At 32.6% G+C, this 25,699-nt stretch overlaps 1 protein-coding gene across 1 annotated transcript; it reads left to right on the forward strand.

Annotated features, from left to right (window-relative positions):
• The first annotated feature begins 154 nt into the window (after positions 1-154).
• LOC126734805 (protein bicaudal D) lies at positions 155-25,699 on the forward strand. The gene is made up of 9 exons (XM_050438547.1): positions 155-484; positions 6,204-6,569; positions 6,642-6,924; positions 6,985-7,213; positions 7,278-7,555; positions 7,615-7,794; positions 14,138-14,362; positions 14,423-14,674; positions 15,571-25,699. Exons 1-9 carry the CDS (start codon positions 281-283, stop codon positions 15,825-15,827), a joined length of 2,274 nt encoding a protein of 757 aa, XP_050294504.1. The 5' UTR covers positions 155-280; the 3' UTR covers positions 15,828-25,699.

Raw genomic sequence — 25,699 nt, forward strand, 5'->3', positions numbered from 1 at the left:
GCCGAGAACGGAATTCACGATACATCATGAACAAAAAAAATCTCGTAACACCGTAAATTATTAAGAACTTGACAATGTCGCGGTATGTGATGCTGCCTGCACTCCTTTCAACGTCAGCAGTTCGACAGTGACAGTTCTACGTCTGTTGACAGTGACAGGCTTAGTGGCTGTCAGATCGAAGAGTAGAGGGTGCGAGACGAAAATAAATGGTGGTAAAAATGTTTTGATTTTAATTTGAATACCCTCTTCGCCCTTTTAAATTGATAAAAAGACCACCGCGATGGCATCACAGGACGAGAAGGAGCTACTGAAAATTGAAATTCAAAGACTGACCAGGGAGCTCGATCAGGCGAGCAGCGAAAAAGTCCAGTCTGCCCAGTATGGACTTGAGCTGTTGGAGCAAAAAAAGGAATTACAGCAAAAGTGTGAGGAATTGGAAGTTTTATACGAGAATTCTAAGCACGACTTGCAAATAACTCAAGAGGTGAGCTTTAAATTTCGTATTTCTAGCCAATTTCACTTAATATGTTTGTTTGTGTCCCTGAATGAAATTTCACTGTTTTGCTCTATATACTACTGGTTTTTTTGAGTAGAATTATATCATTCACATATTAAATAATCTATTAGAAAGCTATTTATTCATGCTTATCAGAATACCCAGTAAGTAATTGAAATTTTCAACAAACTCATTAAACCAAATTAGTATTATTTAAATAGAATTTACTTGTGTTGAAATAAAAGCTACTTAACCCCCTTGCTAATAAGTTTTATATTTTATTTAAGACTTACAAAGTTTAAAACTCTGAAAGTCTTAATAAATTAATGGAAACTTTCGAAGCTATCTAGCCCTAACAAAGTCACCATCTTTAACAATGTTTCTAATGCTTCAAATATATTGATAGAAGTTAGAGTCTTAGATCTCACTATTATTATGTCTCAGGTGAATTAAAGTTACCAGTAAAATTCATCATAAAAGTTAGTTTTTCTATGATTAAGTATTGTGCCTGGGAAATGAAAATCCCTTATAAATGAGGAAATAAAATAAAAGTCACTTGAATATGATTTTGAGATATAAAATGTTTTACTGGATAATTAAATCTCAATATAAATAACAAAATGCATTTTGGATATTTTGGTGTACTAAGAATCTGTGTACCTATTCTAATCTTTCTAAATTAAAAATTAAATTTTAGTAAAAAAATACTATTATGGTTGTTTTTTGCCTTTAATTTACTTTTGCCACCATATATTAGCCTGTAGCAGGAGTTATGACATATACTACTTCTTTGTCTTATGAATTTGAATATGTGGATTTTACAGACTTAACTTTAATACCATTTTTATTATAGTGACTTACACCACTTTTTCTTTCAATGCCCATATACAGGGTGTTTCTTAACCTATACGCATAAACTTGGGAAATTATTGCTGACGGCAAATAATGACTAATAGTGAAAAAAAAAATTCAGTAAAATAGTTTTAGTTGCGGAGATAAGCGATTTATTAATTAAAATTTAAAAAAAACGTAAATTCAAAAAATAAATGTTTATTTAACTATTATAGTAACTGTTCGAAGTTATTTCCATGATGTGATGTAAAAACAATTCCATGATGATGTAAAAAAATGACAATTTCCATTCTTCATGAAGAGATTTTATACCCATATATATTGAGTGGTTCTCACTTGCTAGACTGTTCTTCAGTGAAGGATTTGGGCATTGAAGTAGATAAGAGGCTCACATTCAACCAGCATGTAGGACAGGTCACTGGTTCAGCCTTAAAATCCCTCGGGTTTATAGTAAGGTCCACTTCTCAATTTAAGAATATATCCAGCTTGACTGTATTGTACAATTCATTAGTAGTCTAAATTAATGTATGGCTCTATGTTGTGGTTCCCCATCTATGATGTTCATGTTAACAGACTGGAGTATGTAGAGCACAGATTCTTAAAGTTACTTTCTGTTAAGTTGGATGGAGTATATCCAGTAAGAGGTGTGGAACAGGAGTACCTGCTGAATAGATTCCACTATTTGTCACTAAAGCAAAATACTATTCTCTCTAGTCAGATATTTTTATATAAACTTTGCAATAATAAAATTGATTGTTCTGAGCTCTTAGAGAGGCTACCTCTATTTGTTCCTCCTGCCAATACAAGGAGGCACCATATATTTTATCCCTCTCTTGACTTAACAAATCTGTCCAGCAAAGCTCCACTGTGCCGTGCTTGTACATGGTATAATCAGATGAATGCTATAGATGTCGACATCTTTAGCAGCACTGAATGTGTTTTTAAAAAAAGGATGTGTTCCTCTCTTAATTTGAATGATACCTGATTATTTTTCTGTGATTGTTATCATTTGGTTAGTGTGTCTTATATTCCTACAATTATGCTATTGTTTTAAATTTTAAATTTTGTTATCACTCTATATTGGATCTTATATTATTTTTTTTGTACTACTTATTTAAGGTGCTTATAACTTGTACTGTTTGAATTTTAATTATTTCGATTGTCTTGTAATTGGGAATTTTCCTGTTGGACAATAAACTTTTTGAATTTGAAATTTGAATTTTAGTACCTAATTGAGCACGCCTAATCCAAGAGTTGCAGACAGCAGCTAATCCAGGTTGTAGTCGAATTTCCTCGGCGGCAGCAAATATCCGATTTCTTAATTCCTGTTCATTGTCAACTTCGGTTACATACACCAGAGATTTTAGGTGGCCCCAAAAATAAAAGTCAAGCGGATTAAGGTCGGGTGATCGAGGAGGCCCTCCAATTGGACCACCTCGGCCTATCTATCGTTCGGGGCACATTCGATCCAAATGCCGTCGCACTGGTCGCGCAAAATGTGGTGGAGCACCATTGTGAAGAAACCACAAATTCTGCCTAATGTGAAGAGGGACTTCTTCAAGGAGTACCGGCAAATTTTGTTGCAAGAATTGTAAATAAAGAGCACCAGTTAGACGATTATCCAAAATGAAAGGGCCAATAAGTATTCCGTTTACAATTCCAGCCCACACATTTACTGAAAATCGTTGTTGAAAGTTTGTTCGCCGAATGGCATGCGGATTTTCAACTGCCCAAAAATGTGTGTTGCGAAAATTGTGAATGCCATTGCGTGTGAAAATTGCTTCATCCGTAGCTAAAATGTTCCTGGTAAAGTTTGGGTTTAACTGCTGCTGATGTAACAACCACTCGCAAAACTTTACTTGAGGCGCATGATCCCTTGGAAGTAAAGCTTGTACCCTTTGGACATGAAATGGATACAGTAATTCATGCCTTAAAATTCGCCAAACTGTGACTGGTGATAATCCAAATTGCGTTGCAATTGTTCTAGTGCTTATGTCAGGATGCTCTTCGATGATATCTAAAATCAAATTCTCCAAATTTAAAATTCGCCTAGGTCTAATGGCTCCACCATGTTGCCCTCATCCTGACTTGTTTACTTCTTAATTTGAAAACAAAATTTCACCTGATAAAGTTATTACATTTTTGTGAAAAAAAAAAGAATTATCTCAGAAACTAAAAATATTTTACTTAAATTTTTTTTCACTATTAGTCGTTATTTATCATTAGCAATAATTTCCCAAGTTTATGTGTATAGGCTAAGAAACACCCTGTATTGATACCAGTACTGGTTGATATAGGCTCAAGGCATTTGTAAAAGCTTGTTCATTTGAAAAAAAAATTGTAATAACTAATGTTTTGCTGCTTATAAGTAATAAGAAAAGATTCATGATTATTTGTATAATATAGAAATCTTATAAGTTGTTTTTCATATATATTATATTTATAGTTAAAAATTTCTTGAACTGAGGCAATTTTCTTGTTAATCTTAAAAGCTCATACAATAACATATATAATTAATAAATATAGAAAGAGTTTTATTTACTAACACCAACCATTATCAATTGTAAACCAGTGTTACTTACAGTTTACATTTAATAGCTGTTGAAGAATTGTACCAACCTAAATAAATGTTGCATTTTTTTTTAAATGAATAGAGACTTTGTAAGTCATTGGTAGGAGAATTTCACTAATTTACCAGAACTAGCAATACAGGTTAGTGACAGAAAAATTTAAATATAATTTTTCATCAAAACTATACATTTGCATATCATAATTGACCTTCCTTGATATATAGCACATGTAATCCGAAAGTGTCACTACAAAATTTTTGACGATTGCACTATTTATAATAAAATGCTCGCAGAAGTAATATGTAAAATAAGTAAAACCTTCTATTTTGTGCTAAGTGAAATTTTTTGTTAGTTATATATGTAATATCTGTATATGTTACTTGTTTTTATTAAGAAATTATTTTGCTACAAATTCAATTAATTGCAATATGTCTGGAATTGTTGACTTTTTTTTATCTTAATGAAGTTGGAACAAAACAAGATAATTCCACGAAATAGTCCATCTTTTCTCACTTAAATAGTAATGAAACAAACTCCAAGTCACAGGTCTCAAATTTATTAAAATAAAGTCAGAGGATTACACTTGTTTCGCCCATACTAAGCATCATCAGATCCACTTGTGTACTAATAAAAAGAACAAAAAAGAAGCAGAGAACAGCACTACATGATACAAATCAAGGGTAGAAATTAAGTTCAAATTGGTAAAATCGGACGAAGACTAGTTACTACATATTAAAATTATATAAAAAAAATTATTTAGTATATAATATATAGTATATAATTTATTATATAGTATATAATATAGTATAGTATCCTCTGACTTTAATTTAATAAATTTAAGACCTGTGACTTGGAGTTGTATGACTTGTTTCATTACTATTTAAAACAAGGGAAGCTGTCATAAATAAATATAAATTATATTAGGATAAATTCCTGTTTTTCACAAAATATTTTTTTCCAATATTTGACTGTGTGTCTTATGATTTTCTGCTAAGTTAACTGGCATCCTACAACTTTAGTCATGATACTATTGCATTTATTGATTCCCTCTTAAGAGACAGATGTGAGATGTGCTCAGCTGAAAGTATTGTAAACATATAGGAGTGCCTCAAGGATCTGTTCTGTGTCGAATCTTATTTTTAATCTTTATTAATGATCTTCCTTTAAACAGAGAGGAAGAAAATTATACCCTTTTGGCAGATAACACCACAGTCTCATTGTCAGTGCTATCAGTTCACTAGGTGACTACAGGGCTTGGGGACATTCAGGCAAAGTTGAAGGTCTGATTTGATGTGCCAGTGAGCTACTCATGAATGAGGGAAAAACAGGGAAAGTTTTTTTTATGAGAGACTCTGAAAATGTAAATAATGAGAGTGTAGTGTCTTGAAGTGTACATTGATCAGGCAGATGATGGACAGATTTTCACTAATCTTAGAGGTTTGCCTTCACAACATTTCACAGTGTGTTTCAGAAAAGGTCTTAATAACATCTTACTACTCTGTTTGTTATTTGTTCTTACCTATGGGATTTAGGTTTGGGGTCTCTGCATTGGAATCCAGTATTTTTGAGCTTCAGAGAAGTGCTAACAGAGTCATGTAGGAATAGTTACAAAAGTTATAACATACTCTTCCCTGTCTCTATATTCTTGAGAATTTAATGGTGAAATACAAAACAATGAAATCTTATTTGAGAAGCACAGTGGGGTTCATAGCTATGATACTAGACATAAAAGCTTGTTCATTCCTGCATATCACAAGTTAAAAAGGTGTGAAGATGGCACAGGCTATCTAGCTGCTATATTTTACAATGTTCTTTGAAATCAGATTAGGAGTCTGGGGAGAGAGCAGTTAAAAAAAACTCAAACCAATCTTGTGTCCAAACTGTTTTTCTATGTTTGTTGAGATTTTTAAGTACACATTTATGAGTATTGTATGTGTTTAATTCCAGCTGGTATTTTTCTAATAGAGGTAGTTTTAAATTTTAATAATACATATGTACATATATGTATAACTTTCTTTTTTTTATATAAGCCTAGGCTTTTAAAATGTAATACATGTTCTTATATGCAAAAATTCAGTTCTATTTTATTGTTCTCCTATTGGCAAGGGTGAATATGTTAAGTATATTGAAATAAATTGAATAGTTCAGTAACAACTAAAGTTTTAATTCAACCTTCTGAACATTTTTTATTGAAATATAATTTTTTTACTGTTTGGTACTCCTCCAAAATAATGATAAAAAGCAATTTAATTAATGAGTCTTCAATCTTCAATTATTTTTTTTAGGCCCTAGCCAAATTCCAATCAACTCACAAAGTAACTACAAAAACAGGCATAGAAACTGAAGAGTCCCTCCTAAACGAATCGGCAGCTCGTGAAACGTCCCTATATTCCCAAATTGTAGAGTTAGAAAATGACAACAAGCAATTACGCCATGAACTTGACAGAGTCACTGCTGAGAGAGATAGAATGCTGCAAGAGAATAATGATATGGGCAAGGATAAGGAGGACAGAAGCATGGAGTGCAAAAAACTTAGAACCGAACTGAGAGAAATTAAATTTAGGGAAAATAGGTTGATTAGTGACTATTCTGAGCTGGAGGAGGAGAATATTGCTCTGCAGAAGCAGGTTTCTGTTTTGAAGAGTTCACAGGTAAGTGTGATGCTTTATATGAACATATTTTTTGTTATGTGTTTTTTTTACTAAAATATTTTATAACCCCAGGTTGAGTTTGAAAGTCTTAAACATGAAATCCGACGTCTGCACGAGGAAATGGATCTCCTTAATCTCCAAGTGGAGGAGCTTACAAATCTTAAAAAAATCGCAGAGAATCATATGGAAGAAGCGCTCGAATCACTTCAAAACGAACGTGAGGCCAAATATGCCCTCAAAAAAGAACTAGATCAGCAGATTAACCGAGAATCTTTCTACAATATTAATAATTTGGCTTACAGCATTAGGGGTATCACTGAGGAAACGGTTTTGGGCAGTGACGGCGAAGAAGAAGGTAATTTTTGGCAATTTTTAACTATGAAACTAGGATAAAATGTGTGAATTTGAATTCCAGGTCTCAAACATATAGAAGCGAGTCTGTCCAGTGGAACAGGTTCAGAATTAACATCTCCAGACGACAAACATGTTGATCTATTTTCTGAGGTACATCTGAATGAGCTGAAGAAGCTTGAAAAGCAGCTCGAGCTCATTGAAAAGGAGAAACTCAGCCTTAACCAGACCTTAAGAGAAAACCAAAGTTTGGTGGAAAAAAGCCAAGGAGAGCTGCAAGTTTTCTTAGCAAGGTTAGCATTAATAAAATGATGCGTTTTTAAATGATATATATATATGTGGTTATATTCCTCACAGGTTAACTCAGCTGGCCGCTCACGTGGACTCTTTGCAACATCTCTCTCAGAATTATGACAAGATAATGCAAAAACCCTCAGAAGAGGCCAGCAAAATGCTCGGACAGTATCAGAACTGGTTTAGATTGTCTTCCAAGGAAGTGGATCAGCTCAGGGAGGACATCAAGCAACTGGAGAAGCTTAGCAACATTTCAGATGCCACCCTAATGCTTAGAACTGAAATTACCAATTTAAAGAACCGGTTGCTGGACACTGAACAGAAACAAATGGAGGTGGAAGGTGAGACATTAAAAAAAAAAAGCTATTTCAGATTTTAAGAACAACTGTATGATTTCCAGCCGATTTTAAGCTTCTGAAAGATTTCGCTACAGAAGCAGGAGCCTCTTTGGATGAAACTCAAAATAATTTACAAACAGTGACAGAAGAACTGGCGCAGCTTTACCATCATGTTTGCACTGTTAATGGCCAGACGCCCACTAGGGTGGTGCTGGACCATGAAAAAGAAGGAATGACGCCTAGTAAGTGTTATAAATTACCAAATAATTTTACTTTAATTAGATCTTTAAAGGATGTCTTGAAACTTATGTTACCTTTAAGACTGTTTTAGGTATAGTCTGGATTTAAAAGCATAAAAACAACTTATTGAAAAAAACATCTTAATATGCAAAAAACATAAGTTTTGATTTTAGAGAGTTTATTTTTTTAGTTTTAATTCTTACAACTATGTCAAAAAAATGAGCTCCTAAATATAGTTTTTTTTAGTTCAATATGGTTTTTTATAAGTTGGATAAAAAAACACAAATAAATTAAGTGACACAGATAAAGTTATCGAAGAATACTGCAATAATTGTAAGTCACTGTCTCCATCAAAAATTAATGATTTTTGTGATTGATTAATTTGGAACCTTAAGAGGCCGTTGCTTGCATTCGATGCAGGCAGCCTTTTTTGGGGGGGTCGGGCGGTATACAAATTCAATCTATTAGTGGGCGGTGGCCATAACTAGTGTCACGTGTTTTCAATGCCAATCGGAAGATGATTTCGTTTCGTTGACGCTTGACCTTGATGTTACCGGACTCAGGAATATTTTGTGGCGCTGTGATTATTTAAATAGGTTTAAGCAATATTCAGTTTATGCATTTGGGGTAATTTAGATTTTAGTCAATGTTTGTAGGATTGCCGCGTGTCGGTTATACCTAGTTCTCATATTTTTTTTTCGGCTTTAGCATAATATTTTTAATTTTAATAATAAATTGGTAATTGGCGTACCAAGGTTTTAAGGTTTAGGGTTAGGTATTACGTATTCAATATTACATGGGTTGTTAAAATATCCAAGACTTGCTATGAGTTGTGGTAGATGTTAATTTGGAACATTTTTTTTTAAGGTTTTAGGGTGCCGTAAAGTGCAATGTACATTGCAATATTTTAAGATTCTTTTTCTAGATTTGCTAGATTTTTTTACGGAATAATATTTAGATTATAGCAAGCTAGAGTTTCCGTATAAAGGCCGCGGTTCTTACGTCTTAAATTAATTAACAAGAAAATCAATAAAGATTAAACTGAAAAAGGTGAGCAGCATTAAATATTAATTATTACTCGTATATAGTACTTTTTTAAAACTTATTACTTTTTGACTGAGATAATAAAAATATTGAAATCAAATATGCCTTAATTAAAGGTAAAATAAACAATATACAGTATGAGCATTGAAAAAATGGTACTCAATAATTATATATCAATAATTATACTCAATAATTTCGTTAATCTAAGTTTTAAAAAAATATGAAAAAAGGTATATACCGTTTTGTTTTCATCAATTTGTTTTTTATATTATAAATCCTTTATATAAAAAAAAAAACAAAATCCTATATGTTGTTAATATTATAGTGATGAAAATGATATCTAAGCGTAAAAAACCTAAAGAGTTACAGATATAAGGTACTTTTTCAGAGATGTATTCCTTGAATGAAATAAAAGAAATTAGGCAAAAAAGTTTTCACTAATATGTGTCTTAAACGTCTTAGATTTTGAACTACAAGGTGGTAAAGCTGTAGGAAAAAGACTTTTTTTAGTAAGTTTGATATTTATTTACTCCTGAGAATCTTAAATTAAAAAGAATTATTTTTCACTAAAATAAAAAATAGAATAACTATATTAATACATTACATTGTAGAAATAGGGCAATGCAGACAAAATAATTTAGTTTACCGCGTACCGTTTTCTTTTCCAAAAATAGTTGGTTAAAAGCTCAGAAGGAAAAACTTGCAGTAAAGAAATACAAGGAATATGTTACGGAATTCTGTCGCAATATTAAAAAACCACGCAGTATTAAAAATGATAAAAACCAATTTATTTTACCTATAGAATATATATTTTATTAACAAATATATTAAAAAAGATATACAGTATCGGACAAAATTGGAGAGACTCGACTACTTACGTCTTTTATGTAAGATAAAAATGATTAAATTCCTCTTTTTGTGCTGAAGGATGTTATGTTTTGAAGTAGTTTAAAAAGGCACTAAAATAAATTTAAAAAAAAAAAACATTTCTCAAGATTTATTAGGAAAAATAAAAAAATTCTGTGCGACAAAATTAGAGAGACTTATCCTTAAAGTACATTTGTACCCTATACTAATGAAACTAACCTAATACTTTGTCCAGTACCCTTTATTCTGGATAACTTTTTCACATCTATTCGGCATCGATCCAATGAGATTCGAAATTACAGCCGGATCCATTGATTTCCAGGCATTCTCGATTTCTTCAAATAATTGAGCACGATTCCCGATGTTTTTAGTGCGAATCTTTTTCTCTATAATCTCCCAAAGATTTTCAATTGGGTTCAAGTCCGGCGATTGCGGAGGCCATTTTAAAACTTGAATTTTGTTAGCCAAAAACCATTCCTTCACAAGTTTGGCCGTATGTTTGGGGTCGTTATCGTGTTGGAACGTGAATCTTAGCGGCATTTCCCATTCGGCGTAAGGCAACATTACATCTTCCAGTATAGTCCGATACATAAATCTATCCATAGTGCCCTCAATTTTGTGGATAGGACCCATTCCATAACCCGAAAAACAACCCCAAACCATTAAATTGCCACCTCCGTGCTTCACAGTACCAAAAACATATTTTGGATCAAGCCTTTTGTTTGCTGGGCGATGTACGAACTGCGCTCCATCACTTCCAAAAATATTATATTTAGACTCGTCACTAAACAAAACCTTATTCCAGTCCTTAGCTGTCCAGTAACGGTGTTGCAAATAACATTCTAGCAGCTACATTTTTTCTGATAGATGGGGTTTTTTTGCTGGTCTCCTTCCAGGAAGCCCCGCCTCCACTAATCGCCGCTGCACAGTCCTGGATGAAACCCCAGGCGCCTCCAATTCAGCCAAAATCTGTGTTGAAGATAGACGCGGATTATTCTGACTTAGTCGTTTAATTCTCCTGTCCAGCAGTACTGAGGTTTTTACACTGCTTAACAAATATTAATATTATTTCAAGTACAAAAAATTGGAGTTGCCAAATAGAGAAGTCTCTCTAATTTTGTCCGATACTGTAAATATATATAGTTTTTTTTCTACTTTTAACACAGCTTTGCGTTTTTTTCTATATCTTATTCTTATATCTTAAATTAGATAAAAATTATATCCTAATTAATAAAATATTATCCTACATTAATAAAATTAATATCAATATTTAAAACCATTTTCTACCAGTAGGGCGTTATATCCAATAAGTTTTAAAATAATGAAAAAGTTCAGGATAATAACTAATTTTTTTAGAAACAGTAAGTTTTTTTTAGAAAGAATTATAGTTTGGTCTCACGACGACAATACCTTTTTGACCTAATGTCTGGCGTTTGACCTGACGAGTTGCGTAAATAATTTTTAAATTTCTTCAGTTGGAACTGGAATGATGAAAAATGAAAGTAAACAAATTGTTGTATCTTCTAAAAAGTTACTTTCTATATATTATTTTTGAATGATATTAATAAATTCTGTAATGGATATAGATTCAGGATCATTTTTCCATATAGTGTTTACAGCATTTACAAATTGTAATAAATAATGCTTGTCCTTTCATTGGAACTTGCTTCAATATCATTGTGATATAAAAAACTTTTAGGTTGTAAATAATAAAATAATTTTGGGGGCTCTTGTCATGTCAAAAGTCAATAATTTAAGTATAAGATCGATTTTTTGAAATTTTTAAATTAACTTTTGAATTCTTTAATTCAGTCAAAATCCGAAATGTAAGTGGGTCATGGTGGGCCCCTAGCGTGAGCCCCTAGCGAAAAGTATTGGCCGTATGGTATGCAAAAAAATATTACCAAAGGAGACATGAGAAATTTCTGGAAATTATTTTCAAGTTGCTAGAACCATTTTTTACAAGCTTTTGCCTAAATAAGAGGTATCATAAATAATGGCACCATAATTGGAAAATGTTGATTATTATTATTTCTTAAACTGTTACTTAAAAATCACTTTTTTCCAAATCCTATTATAACTGACGCACATTTTTTGTTCACTGTCCTAACATCTTAATTACTACTTATTATTCAATCTGGAATTATGGTATCAAATTTAATTATTCGTTTATTTCTCATATTTTATTAAAATGGCTATAATTAAAATTTGTCTTCTTCTGCTTTATTTATAAGCTCGCGTCATTTTAGACGGCCGCCCAAATTTAATCTAATGGACCTATAGTTTAACGTAGGTTCGGATCCACGAACTAATTTTTTGTAAAGACAAACACCAACAATCATGTCTATGCCAGGATTTAAACTTGAGACCACACGATCGCATCGTGAACTTTTGCCCACTGCGCCACCGAGGTCGGTTAAGATTTTGTAAAAATACCATTTTCTTATTCGCCATAGTTTGAGATAGAGATCGTTCTAAAAACTGGAAAATAATTTCCAGTAATTTCTTATAGACTTTTTGCCAGAGGTAATTTGCAATATTTTTTTTCCTGAGGACAAGGCTAATTCTTCTCGATAATCCGAAGCACTTCTTAGCGGGACACCCGGTACCCCGGTACATGTAAGTCGATGATAGGTTAGACGTTCATGGAATACGAATATTGATCCTCATAAAACTCCAAACAACTTTGGTTTTTAAGTGTATATCATTATAATATTATAATTTTGCTTATATGACTTAGAATTTATTTTTATCATAATTTTTATTTTAAGATTTTATAAAAATAATGCGTAATAACATTTCATAAATTTATATTATAATTTATTAAATTATTAAAGACATATCATTCAATTATTTTTTGTTTTTAAATGTAAGCCTAAAGTAATTAACTTTAATTTTTTTTTAATAACTTTTGATATAGGAATTTTACTTCACTATTTTATATTTATTTTTGTAGAAGTTGCATAATTACAAGTCCATAGAGTAAAGGCCCATAGGTTTAAGGTGAAACAGTTTATGTTGCTAAATTTTCAGCAAAGGTTAACCTTTCATTTACCACAAATTTCCAACCTACCATCAACCTGTACCTGAAACCGGTATTACAAATGTGCAAAATGAATATATGAATTTCAAAATTGAATTTCGCAATGTTATTAAGCCTTTTCCTGGGAGCAGAAGGGGGAGCAACCTGCCTTTAGCTCCATTTCTCTGGGTGGGCTTCATGATAATAAAGTTCAATACACAATATAAGTAGTCGAAAAAAATATTATTCAAAATAACAAATTTCAAAAAGCTAAGCTTTTAAACACTAACGTCAACTAAAAACAAACAAACGAGTAAAAGACGTAAAGACTTCACCGTAACCTCAAGATCGAGCTAAAGTTGTCGTACGACTGACATTTGCAGTTCGCGACCTAATAGCATATTAGGTCATATCAGGCAAATGGGGATATAGCTATTTTTTCCAGCTCAGCGCCGCATGCTTTGAGGCTTACAAAAAATATAAATTCATTGATATTAAAATTAGATATACGTCCGACAGTATACAAAATACTTCCACAAAAAACACTTACCAAATAAATACTAATAACTAAATGAAAATAGTATACCAAATTATATAAAATACGTAATATAAAGAAGAAAATACAGCTAGATCGAAAGCCGGCTCTGGTCGCCCCACCATAAGGCAAGGAGGCGGGCGCCGAGAAAATGCACGTGGATCGGCGACACTAAATTCGTAAATTCCAAATATATTCGAATTAAATAATTTCAGGAAGGGCTCAGTAGTTCCGTAATTTCATTGTCTAAATTTCATAAAAATAGGTAGTGTTTGGTACCAATGTAAAGATAAAACATAAAGCTATGTCACTATTGAAGACGTTTTTGGATTTAGGCCTTCAACATTACAGAATTAATTTTTGAAAATAGGGTTCAAATTAAATTATTTTACCAGCCGATTTCTCAAATTCAAAAACAAAAATCAAAATTCTGATTCATCAGAGATATGACAAATATGTCTTTGTGTTGAATAGTTTTTAAATTATACTTTTAGCTTAAACCGTTCAGAAAATATACCGGATATTCAAAGCATTATAAAGCCCATATATATTTTGGCGAGTGGTGGCCTCTTAATAAGACTATTAACTCTTATCATTCCGTTAATACAATAGAATGAATTATAAATGTTAACCAAGAGTTCCTTATCTCTAAATCGTTTTTTAAGTAAATTTACATTACACAGGTGTACAAAAATTGCACTTAAATGGCTTATAATATTTAGTCGACCTTTGGACCTTTCTGATATGACTTTATAAATTATGAGTCTGTTATAAGCTGTTTATTTATAGTCCTGAGAATGATCTAACCATTTAAGTGCGACTATTAACCTCAGATCACAAAAACTATTGATGTACAATATAAATTGTGTAATTTTAGTGACCGAGACAGCTCCAATGATGATAGGAGAAATGAGCAAACTAGAATTATTACGCAGCAGATTAAAGAGTGACGTACCATTGCACGATTTAGAAAGTTTAAATGACACAGCCACTTTAGCAAGAAACGTTTGCACGATAGTGGACCAGATAAAACATTTAAGGGCGGCCATTGAGAGCACCATAGAAAAATCTAAGAGGGAAAAGACCAACGGAACGTACGAATGTAAGCTTAAACACAATTATAACGATAAAAGGTTTTCCAATTTTTTACGTGATCTTACAGCCAAAGAAGAATCTAATGAAGAAATCCAAGAGTTACAAGAGCAAGTAATCAGACTGAAGAGTTTATTGTCGACCAAGAGAGAACAAATCGCCACTTTGCGTACCGTCCTCAAGTCCAATAAAAACACGGCGGAAGTCGCGCTGACCAATTTGAAGAGCAAATACGAAAACGAAAAGACGATCGTGTCCGAGACTATGATGAAGTTGAGGAACGAGTTGAGGCTGTTGAAGGAGGACGCCGCTACTTTCTCTAGTAAGTTTTTTATTCATTTTTAAGAATCATTAAGTAGTGAAAGCCGCATTATATTTAATTATTATTATTTGGTATTTTTTATTTAAAAAAAAATGTCCTTAGTTTCAATATTAAATGAAATGGAACAGCCTCCAAATCCTCTTGAAAGTTGTTTAGGTTTATATCTTTTAAGGATCTATAAGATACAATGTGGGGTTATACAATAGACTCCGTCACATAAAATTCACAAAAAACGCCAAAATGGTCAGAAAATGTAGAGCTTATTATGCCAGATTTCAAAATGCCAACATGATTTGTAAAAATAAGATCTATAATTGAACTAGTGTTGTTGGTCATACGAGTAGGCTCGGTTATAAGCTGCTTCAAATCGAAAGTTTCACACAAAGAAATAAGCTGAGTTGCATGACTGTAATTTAATTTAGATATATCAATGTTAAAATCACCTAGACACATTGTATTATTAAAATTTGAAAAAATGTCAATTAGTGTTTCCTCTAAAGTTAAAAAAAAACTCTGAATATTTGAACTTGGAGGCCTATAGACTATGCCGAAAATGTATTGCTCCTTACTAATAAAAATTTTTACCCATAAACTTTCCAAAAAAATCATGACTTTCAGGTAAAATAATTTCATATGATAAACCATTCCGGACATGGCAACAGTACCACCACCCCTAAGATTTTTACGATCATTTCTTATCAATTGATAATTACTGATCTGTATTGCACTACTATCAATATTAAGACTAAGCCAACTTTCGGTGACTGCAATCAGGCTAAAGTCATTTTTACAATAATCATTTTTAAAATCCTCAAAATGAGCCAGCAGGGATCTACAGTTAATATAGCTTAATTTTTCTCTTCGCAAGCCTTACATCCGTTATTTTCTTCCCAAAGGTCTTCGGGCGATGTTCGCAGCTCGTTGTGAAGAATACGTCACCCAAGTGGACGAGCTTCAGCAGCAACTGAACGCGGCCGAAGACGAAAAGAAAACGTTAAATCAACTGTTACGATTGGCGGTCCAACAAAAACTATCGCTCACCCAACGGCTGGAAGAGCTCGAGGTCGACCGGGAGATGCGTAACGTGCGCAGACAAACGAACCGTAACTTCAACCAGCGACCGGGCCGGTCGAATAGGGATAACCAGTTTTAGCCGAGACGGCCCAGACCCAGGCCCGTTTTTTACGCCATGGCGTTTTTAACGTCTTTCTTTAAAGTGTGAGTATATGAATCTATGGAGGTTTCGTTTTGTTGTTCATGTGGAAGGGGCTTAATGATGCGAATTTTAAGCAATATTGTGCCTAAACCTAGTAAAAAATTACTATTTGTTCGCAAAAACAAAAATCCATGATAACAAAGTCAGGTGATCTTGCTGGCCTTTTTCAAAATGCTTTCTAAATAAATACTGTGTTAAAAAAAACAGACAAAAATTATGACAAGGAAGAAATGATTGCTCGATTTCTTTGATTTCTAAACATGGTAAAAAACGTTATTTATCCAACGTTTCTCAAAATAAAAATTGATTAAAACAAAATCAGGTTATATTTAGAGCAAAATAAATACTATATTAACATTTCAAATGAATATTTTTGACTTATATTTAAAAAATAGACAAACGCAGGACATCATAAGCACCCTCTACAATTAGCTAATCAATATTAATTTGTATTATATTTATGTTTTTAGCCGGGTAGGTCTGAGGTGTTATCTAGATAAATTTTAGGAATAAATTCGGTGGTTGGGTAAATACGTACGTAAATTTATAGCGCCATTTTATCGTCTTATAATTGGCCGAATTTGTGTAAAAAAAAGACATACATATTTGGCCTATAATTTTTTTTTTGTCCATAAATTTCAAAATTATTGTGATATACGGAAAATGTTTCAACTATGCTGCGCGATGTCATTAACTGGAGTGTTGCAATATTATTAGTCCTTTTATTAATTTATATTTTTTTATATTTATTGATTGTTATATGTATTATCTTTATTTTGTGTTTTTCTTTTTAAGACTTATATTGGGGCGTGCCGAACGTTTAGTTCCACTGTCCAAGGTCACAGGGTAGACGTTTTTTCTTGCATTTCTCGATGTTCGGCGCGCCCTATAAATTACTAATTTTAAGATGTGTATTTATAATGTTTTATTATGAAAAAGAAAATCAAACAAAAAAAAAACAACTTATTGTGTCACATTCATGATGATATTATTATTATTATCATTTATTAGCGCATTATGATTATGAGTAGAGAAGTATAAGTAGCGTTACTAGTTAAAAGTAATAATTACTTTTTTTATATATATATTTATTAACCGATTAACTCAATTTAAAGTAGATTTTTTTCTCAATTAAGTTTGAAGTAAGAAATCATTGATAGCTCATAATCATTTATTATATTTAATAAGCTCACGTTTTAAATGATTTATTTTAAAACTTTAATATGGCTAACACGCTTTAGTTAACGAGTCAAAGGGGCTCTTGAATCTGCGTTAATCAGAAGGCTATTGAATATGTACGTAAGAAAACGACTAAAACGTTAAACCGGCCCCAGTATAATGGAAAAATTACAATATCTTTGGTATGGTGAGATTATATTTATTATATTTTTTATATATTTTTATTTAAAGAAACAGACCACTCAATAGACAGGCGCAGCTGTCTAATTACCGAATGGTAGAAAGTATACGAAAAAAAATTAATAGTCAAACGAGTATTACATTTCTAATAAGACACGCCTAAAGTAATACGCAACGAATAAGCGGTGAATGCAGAAAATAGTTTTATTGTGATCTTGATTGCCTCTCTCTCTAAAAGTTACCCTTGTAAGTAGGATGTAAGGGTTGACGTTTATGTGAATATGATGTAGCCAGAAATCATAATCAAGTAAATTGTTTACAGTTTTGTAGATAATTATTACATCAAGGTATCTAAATTTCAAATTATCATTGTAGGGGAGAAGGGCGCACGTTGTTACAAAATTCATTCCCGTAACTTATTTTTTCAATAGTGTATCTTTCAGACAAAGCTAATTACTTAGTTGAGTTAGTATACATATTTGCTCGTATGATATCAATAATAATATATTAAAAACATATCAAATGGGTTTGTAATTATGATTTTAATTTATTTTGCAAATTGTAAGAACTTGCCCCTCCACAGGGTAAATTGTTACAGTCAATGGGGTAAGATGTTACAGGACAAACTAAGGGAAAGGAATAACTAAATGACGTGGAATTAACATTTATTCTCAAGGAACATTTCAAAAAACAGTTACACAAAAGAAATAAAAGTGTTGCTCAAAATATAATAAAATCAAACAGCTTAAACTAGTCCGTATCGGAGCAACAGTAAATACAAACATAAAAATTATTATCGTCGCCACAAGCAATATGTGCCCATCTTTTACAAGCAGTGCATTGGATCCACTGTTCGTTTCTCGATTCGGAAAATGGAGTTAAACAAATTGAACACGTCGACGCCTCTTCCGAGCCCTCAGAGTCTGATTTTTCTTTCGTTAAAATATTTTTTTCCTTAGATTGTCCTTTTTTCTTTTTTCCACTTGTTGACTCACCTCCTATTGTTCTTTTAGTTGCTCCCACATTTTTTTTCTTTGTCTTGCTTTTTCTTCCTCCTCTAAAGCCGATTTAATCGGCGTGTCTGTCAAAATTGCAGAAACTCTTTTCTTCCGACCTCCTTTCAATTTTCTTGCCATTGCTTCTGGGTAAGGTTTGAGTTCTTCGGGCGTTAAATGAGCTATTTCTGCGTCAAAAGGTCTATGTATCACTGGGTTACAGGCGGAGCTTGTAGAAGGCTGTGGAGATGGCGTCCTGTGTTTTTCGATTTGAGTTTCTGCAGTTGTTGTAGGTTCCAATTCCACTGTTGTGTTATTAATTTCCGGCAATGGCCTGTTTGTTACTTCTGCTGGCAAGAATTCATCATCTTGAAATATGTCTCTGTTGTAGGGCCAAATTCCAGTTACATTAAACCCCTTCTGTATGTTGTGAGGTGAAACACCAAGGGAAAACGAGTCTTTTAAAACGGTAGGTATATCATAGATGCTCATGACTTTACCTGGGTTAGATCTTAACCATCCATCTGCAGCACTATTAAAGTATCTTTTAAGTGGGCCAAACACAGTCCTATCAAGGGGCTGAAGCTTATGGGATGTATGTGGCGGGAAACTGACAAGGATGACCCCATTTGCTTTGCAAAAATTCAATACGGGGATCGACAAATGGGAGTCATGATTATCTAAGACCATCAATACAGGTTTCTCTTTGCTGCATCGGACAAACTGGACGAAATGTTTCATAAACAATAAAAAAATTTCGCAAGTCATCCATCCGGAGGAATGTGATGCGCCAACGCAACCTGGGGGCCCATTTGCTACCATAAAATCCTTGAATTTCTTCCGTGGGAATATTAAAAACGGAGGAGCAAAGTTGCCATTTGCGTTGACTGCTAATGCCATGGTTACAAGTTGACCTCTTTCCCCAGAAGTGATGGCCCCTACTTGCTTAGTTCCTTTTTTTGCTATGATTTTTGTAGGCCTTTGGACAGTAGTAAGTCCAGTCTCGTCCATATTATAGACATCTTGAAGCAGGAATTTATATTTATCGTAAACTTGGTCGAGGTTATTGAAAAATTGTAACACATTATGGCGATTAAAGGCAGTAGCACGGCCTATGCTAGTAGCCTCAGGTGTCCTGACTGACAAGGTCTGGTGCCTTTTTAAAAACCCAAATAGCCAGTCCTTTGACGCTATATTCTTTTCCTTCCAGTTATCGGGAATAGATATATTATTTGCCGTTGCAAACTGGAAAGCAAGCTTCCGTAAATCAGATGTAGTGAGCCCATAATAAATTTTAGCAGAATGCTCGGTGTATTTCGCAAGTTCTTTTTCCTCTGCATCGTTGAATATTTTTCTGTGTTTAGCGTAACCGACTAAGCGTTTATTAGTGTCGGTATTAATGGTAGTTTTTAGTAGACTTTCTTTTAATATAACGATGTAAAGTCATAAAATTTACTGCATATCGAGCGGCGGCGTCCCTAATTGACACTTTTTCCTGTAACACCAATTGTGCCGCCCTCTCAAATTGTTCGGTTGGAATATCCCCTCTCGTGGGTTTCTTGATATACGTGCGCACCATATTTACATATCTGAAAACAACAAAAAACCATTTATAGAGAAGTGTAAATATTTAATTCCCCTTTAAAAATAAATGGGGCAAGTTGTTACAGTAACAACCTGCCCCTCGGTAATTGTAACAACTATCCCCACGAGAACAAAATGACGTTAGATCCACAATTTTTGGTAAATATCGGGAATAAGTTAAAATTGGGAGAAATATATAGGCTTTGAATCTGTATAATAATCATATTTATACTACTTACCAATTTTGCACAATTAAGCACAAAAGTAGGCACACACCGGTACAATTTTGCATCGAAAACACATTAAACACAATATCAACGTAAAGCATGTGACGCCCTAGTATCCACGTTGGCACATAGATGACGGGTCGGTAGGGCCAAGATCCAGCAAAATATAGGCTAGCTGTGTTAGTTGCCTACCTTGTAAAATTTTACCGTAACAACTTGTCCCCTTAACAACGTGCCTCCTTCTCCCCTATGTATAAATATGTCTGGGTCTATTAAAGCGTTAACTAATAATAAAGAAAATGTATGAATTTTGTATAGTCTCTATACGTGTAATTTATACTTGATAAAAAGGAGTCCAAATAGCAGTGGCATACTCTAATCCATACTAAAATTATTAACGAAGATGCTTTGGTAAATCCCTTAGTAGCTCACATAATAAATCATAAGTTTTTATAGCACTTAGACAAATTATTTTTACGTGGTGTTTAAACGTTAATTTGCTATAAAGGGTTACACCTAGATCTTTGATAGTATGAGCACCTTTTAGGGATGAGAACCCAAGTTTAGGAGTTCGAGATTACATAGAGGTGTCTTTTCACAGTTTTTCTTGAAAAAATGTTTACTTTTAAATTTATCTAGGTTAATAAAGAGCTGCAATATTCAGGAAATGTATTTAAGTCGTTGTCTTTGTTTTTGCAACTTGACAAAATCCGAAGTATTACGAATAGTTATCTAAACTTTTAAATTATTTATGTATAAAGGAGTGTTGCCAGGTCTTAAGCTCGGAATATTAGTACTCCCTTGGTTTTAGAAAGGGTTTTTATCCGCATGAAGAAATTTCCTATTTTATAACATAAGGTCAAATTGCAAAAATGTATAGGTCTGCCGCTAGATTTTTTTATTAGAAGATTAAATGTTGATGTCCCGAGACATAGCGCGCGCGATTTGAAAATACAATTAACCTGAAAATTCGCTTCTTCAATTTGGATATAATAATATGCATATAATTTAATAAAACACTTTCACACCAAAAAAACCTACATTTTGAAAATAAGTCAAACATTAATTTTTTTAAATATATATGTACAAAAAAGCAGTCGCACAGCTGAAGTTTCATATCATCCAAGAAGACTTAATGATATCAAAATTCTTTCGTTATGAATCTCCTGATTCAGATATGGAGAAAGAGGTGTGATATCTATCTTAGATAACGGTTTAGCTCTCTCAAAATCTTTGCCGTGTAAGATCAAACTGTACCGTAAACAAGTCATTGTCTGTCCTGCTTCGTAAACGAAAAAATTCGACCCATATTTCAGATGCATTTTTTGTCCAAAATGTAAGTACGTCCGTATCACACTTTAACAGAATGTGTCTTTCAATTTTCTGAATTCAGCATGGACAGCAACTTTGGCATGTCAGCAACAAAATGAAGTTTTTTTTTGTATCTTCTGGCAAAAACATCCTGTATCTCTGGATGGCAAAAGCATCGATAAATCCGAGTTGACGTGTTAATTTCACGCTCTGAATGTAAAATTGTTCCAAAAAAAACAACCCTAACATTACGGCAATTTTTTTTCCGAAATTTATCTATTTTCAAAACCGAAGCTGTCGATAATTTCATATGTTCTGTGGTAGCAATTGGGTCCAAGTCCAAATTTCAGAGTGGTTCAATATTCGCTTTATTTTCCTTGCCCAGAGAAAAGTCTATGTCTTCTATATCAACTCGATCAACGTATTCTTCTTTCAACATGCAAGCTATAGCGTTGAATAAGCTTTCCATCTTGCCGTGGAGTTGGTGAATTCTTGGTTGTTCCAATTGAAACAAAAGATATTGCTGATTTATGATTGGCAAAAAGAAATCGAGGTTTTTTTATATAATTTAGTCCACAATATTTTTATTCAGTAGAAAATGGATTTTGCATTTGCACTTCTCTTTTTTTCGTCAGCTTTGGCGTTTTTCAGGAATGACTCTTGCACAAAACATTTGTATATAACGTCATATTCTAAGCAGCGGAAGGCAGGGAAAGCCATCTAACTTTTTTATATTGAAGTAACATATGCTGGGAAAGGACATGTTCAATTTGAATGTAATACAGAGCTTGTCACTTGCTACAGTTTTTTTGGTGGCCACAAACGTTGGTTATAGATTCCTCGATTTCTTAGGGTATTTCTTTTACGGCATGTGCTACTCTCAGGGCCAAAGAATGGTCAATGCATTTTAACATAAACAAATTCTTGACGGTTTGACACAGAGTTGTCTTTTCCAACAGTCTTTATATTTTTAATTCCATAAAATTTATTTTTCTTTGAATAAATTATGTTCTTGTAAACTAAGTTTGATTAATCGAATATTTTGTTTTTATTTTTTGAATTTTGTGATTGAATTATATAATATACCTCTAAACAAGTCAAAAATTGGTCGCGAATCTTTCCTTCTGTTGGTCTGAAACGCACACATAAAACAAGCGGTTTCTTCACAGCAACATCTGTTGATTCATCTATGGTAAGCGAAAAGTAGGATTCTTGTAGGACTTTGATAAGTTGTTCTAAAGTATAACACCGATTACATTTTTCACTATATTAATACATTTTGTGCGGGAATATGCAAGTTATTTTTGTACGGTTTTGTCAATCTCTACTGTCTTTATTCACTCAATCAAATCATTAACGTCGGCCATTGGGAGATTTTTTTTACTCAAAAACAACGGTAACTTACTTAGTTGATTTAATTAAAAAATTAAGAAATAATAAAAGTCAATGGTTAACTAAAGATACTTCGATCACCTTCCACTAAATTTATTATTAAAAAAAATTGTAAACCATTTACAAAACAATAGCTGTATTATTATTAACCTATTGTCGTAATGTTGTAATTTTAAAGTTTTTGTAAATCCATGTTTGTCCCATTCTCATGTATTACTTAATTCGTCGTAAAAATTTCAAGTAAAATGTATATAGTTTTGATGATTTTGTTTCGTAATCAATAACGTTCAAACAGAAAGTCATATACTTAGTCACTGATTGTGTACAATTTTGTCAGATTTTGTGGTTTGGTTTAACATAACCATAACCACAATATGTTATATACCGTTACGAGAATAGAATGAAATTCTAGTAAGTAGCGAAATAGTTACAGTGTTCTAACATAGTTTGTCTTCTTCATTTTCAGTAAATAAATTTCAGTAAACTATTACCATATAAATGCTTTTATTACCGATTTTTAAACATGAAATTCATATTTTTTTAAAAGTATCAAAACGCTGATATAAAGTATCTTAAATATATGAAAAGCTTTGGCCTACGTCGTTTAAAGAAATAATTTACAGTAAGGGACCCAAGTGTCAGCCTTGAAGTAGTCCTTCAAGGTTCTGTCCTTAAAATAGCTTCTCAAAAGCCGGAGTGCTCCATGCACACTAAAATTCTCGAGCTTAGTTATCAGAATCAGATGATAAACCATATCAAAGGCTTTGAAAAAGTTAGTGTACACATAGCCCCGTTAACCTGTTAAATATACGGCACCATATTGGTAAGAACAGAACGGCCTCTGAAAAAGCTATGTTGATTATGATCTATTGTAAGTTTAACATCAAAGAAAATTTGTTCAAAAATTAGCAGTTTTACCAAAGCTTAGCAGTGATATGGGTCTGTACTGTTCAGCAGATTTATGTACTGGAACGATTTGAGCAATTTTCAATAGTTTTTTATATATGCCTGTCAAAATACATTTATTATATTTGAAAAAAAAGGACGACTATAGCGTGGACATTTTGAAAAAGGGGCAGTTACCGTCAGGACCAGGATCTTTACATGAGTCTAGTTGAAATTAAGTCTTTCTTATGCTGATTTCTGTACAATTTTATATGGTGAAACTATATTTATAAAATTACTTGAATTAGCATATTGTTTATATTATTAAAACAAATCCAATGAAAGGGCATTTATTATTACAAAACATATCTGTCAAGCATCTTGTTTCCGAGGTTAGCTTTTTTTGAGAGCATTAGGTTACTGAACTCACTCTTGGTCATGTAAAACCTTATAACATTAAAAGGTCTTTCTAAGTGTAAAACAATTGATTTCTATCCTACTAGATTAAATATCGTGCAAAACAGTGTTGAGAGCCAGGGCGAGTTCAAAAAACCAAGAGGCACGTTTCTTATTTACTTATTTGAAAATTAAAATTGAAACTCTAACAATGGCATCTTCAGTAATTCATACTATTGTCAATTTGAGTTTATTATGTAATTGGCATTTATAAAACCTTGGTAATATTACTAGAACTATTGGGAAATAATTTCCCATTTTCTTTTTAGAGCCTCCCTTGTGTAGTTCCAATATAATTAAGTATTTCCACTGGTAGAATACGGGTTTAATTAAACGTTTTTGTGTACTTTTTAGGAATTAAAAAGATATACTGTTATCGTCTTGATTAGAATTTTTATCAATAATATTTCTTGTTTAAGGAAAAAAGTAAATAATGAAATTTCTTTCTGAAATGTCACCTTGGCAATCCAAAAAAAATGTTTTCTATTTTTTGCCCATAAAGTGAATTTAGGCCTATGAATTTCTATATTTTAGAAAAAAAACTGAAATATAATTATTTTTGTCATTAAATGCCCCAAGCAGTTAATAAATGTTCAATTTGTTCATTGTATACAGAATATGAGGGCAAAAAGTTGTAAAAATTGTAAAAAGTGGCTAATCTACATCTTGTTGGTGTCGTTTTAACGGGAAAACCCCAAGCTGTTTTTTTTTTGCAAGGTCTACCTGAATTTACTTGAAAAAGAGAAAAAGAAGAATTAACTTTTGTAACTTTCTGGTGACATGCATACACACTTACTGAGTAAAACTGAAAACTGGACAAATTGCATTTTAAAATACACCTCTGAATTTTAAAGCACTTTACAATTTTATAATTTTTTAGGCATTTATTGAACATATAAAACAAAGAAATCACTTAAACATAATTTCTTACATCCCTGTTTTCTTACATACATATATTCAATAGCCTATTTAAGGTATTTCGTGTTGTGTTAGCCGACAAACGTTGTCTTCTTGGAAAGCCATTAAAAAAACAAAATTTTTTCCGTCGGTTCTCAGTCCAACTACTTGTTTTACCCCGAGTCTCTGTCCAGCGGACCACGGAAAAAGTCCCGTCCCTCTAACGAGAATAATTCGAACAATATACCGGGGAAGTGAAAATTGTCTTTCGATCATTATCGCTTTGCTTTTTGTATGATTTTTTCGTGTCACATTTTTTACATATCGTTCTAAAACATGTACCAATAAGAAGAAACTTCGACCAAACTTATTATTAAAAAGACAATGTGATTAGGCGACTTTCACTTCCTCCACTTCAAAAATATAACTCATACGTTTTTAAATATGAAATGTAAATTCATCCATCCATTTATTTATTAAGTGTGAAGCATTTTTTACTAATAAAATAATTAAGGGACAGTTGACGAGTGAAGGTCTCTGCTGTCCGGTCTGTGTTTCTCATTTTATAGTTTTTATTGATATTTAATATTGTTACGACTATTATCTTCCACAGGCTGCTTAAATGTGGTTAATGTTACTTAATTGTACCTAATATTTTTAATAAATTCAATATTATCCAAATAAAAATTATTATGTCTATGGA

Source organism: Anthonomus grandis, chromosome 4 (genome assembly GCF_022605725.1).
Source record: "Anthonomus grandis grandis chromosome 4, icAntGran1.3, whole genome shotgun sequence".
NCBI classification, from domain to species: domain Eukaryota; kingdom Metazoa; phylum Arthropoda; class Insecta; order Coleoptera; family Curculionidae; genus Anthonomus; species Anthonomus grandis.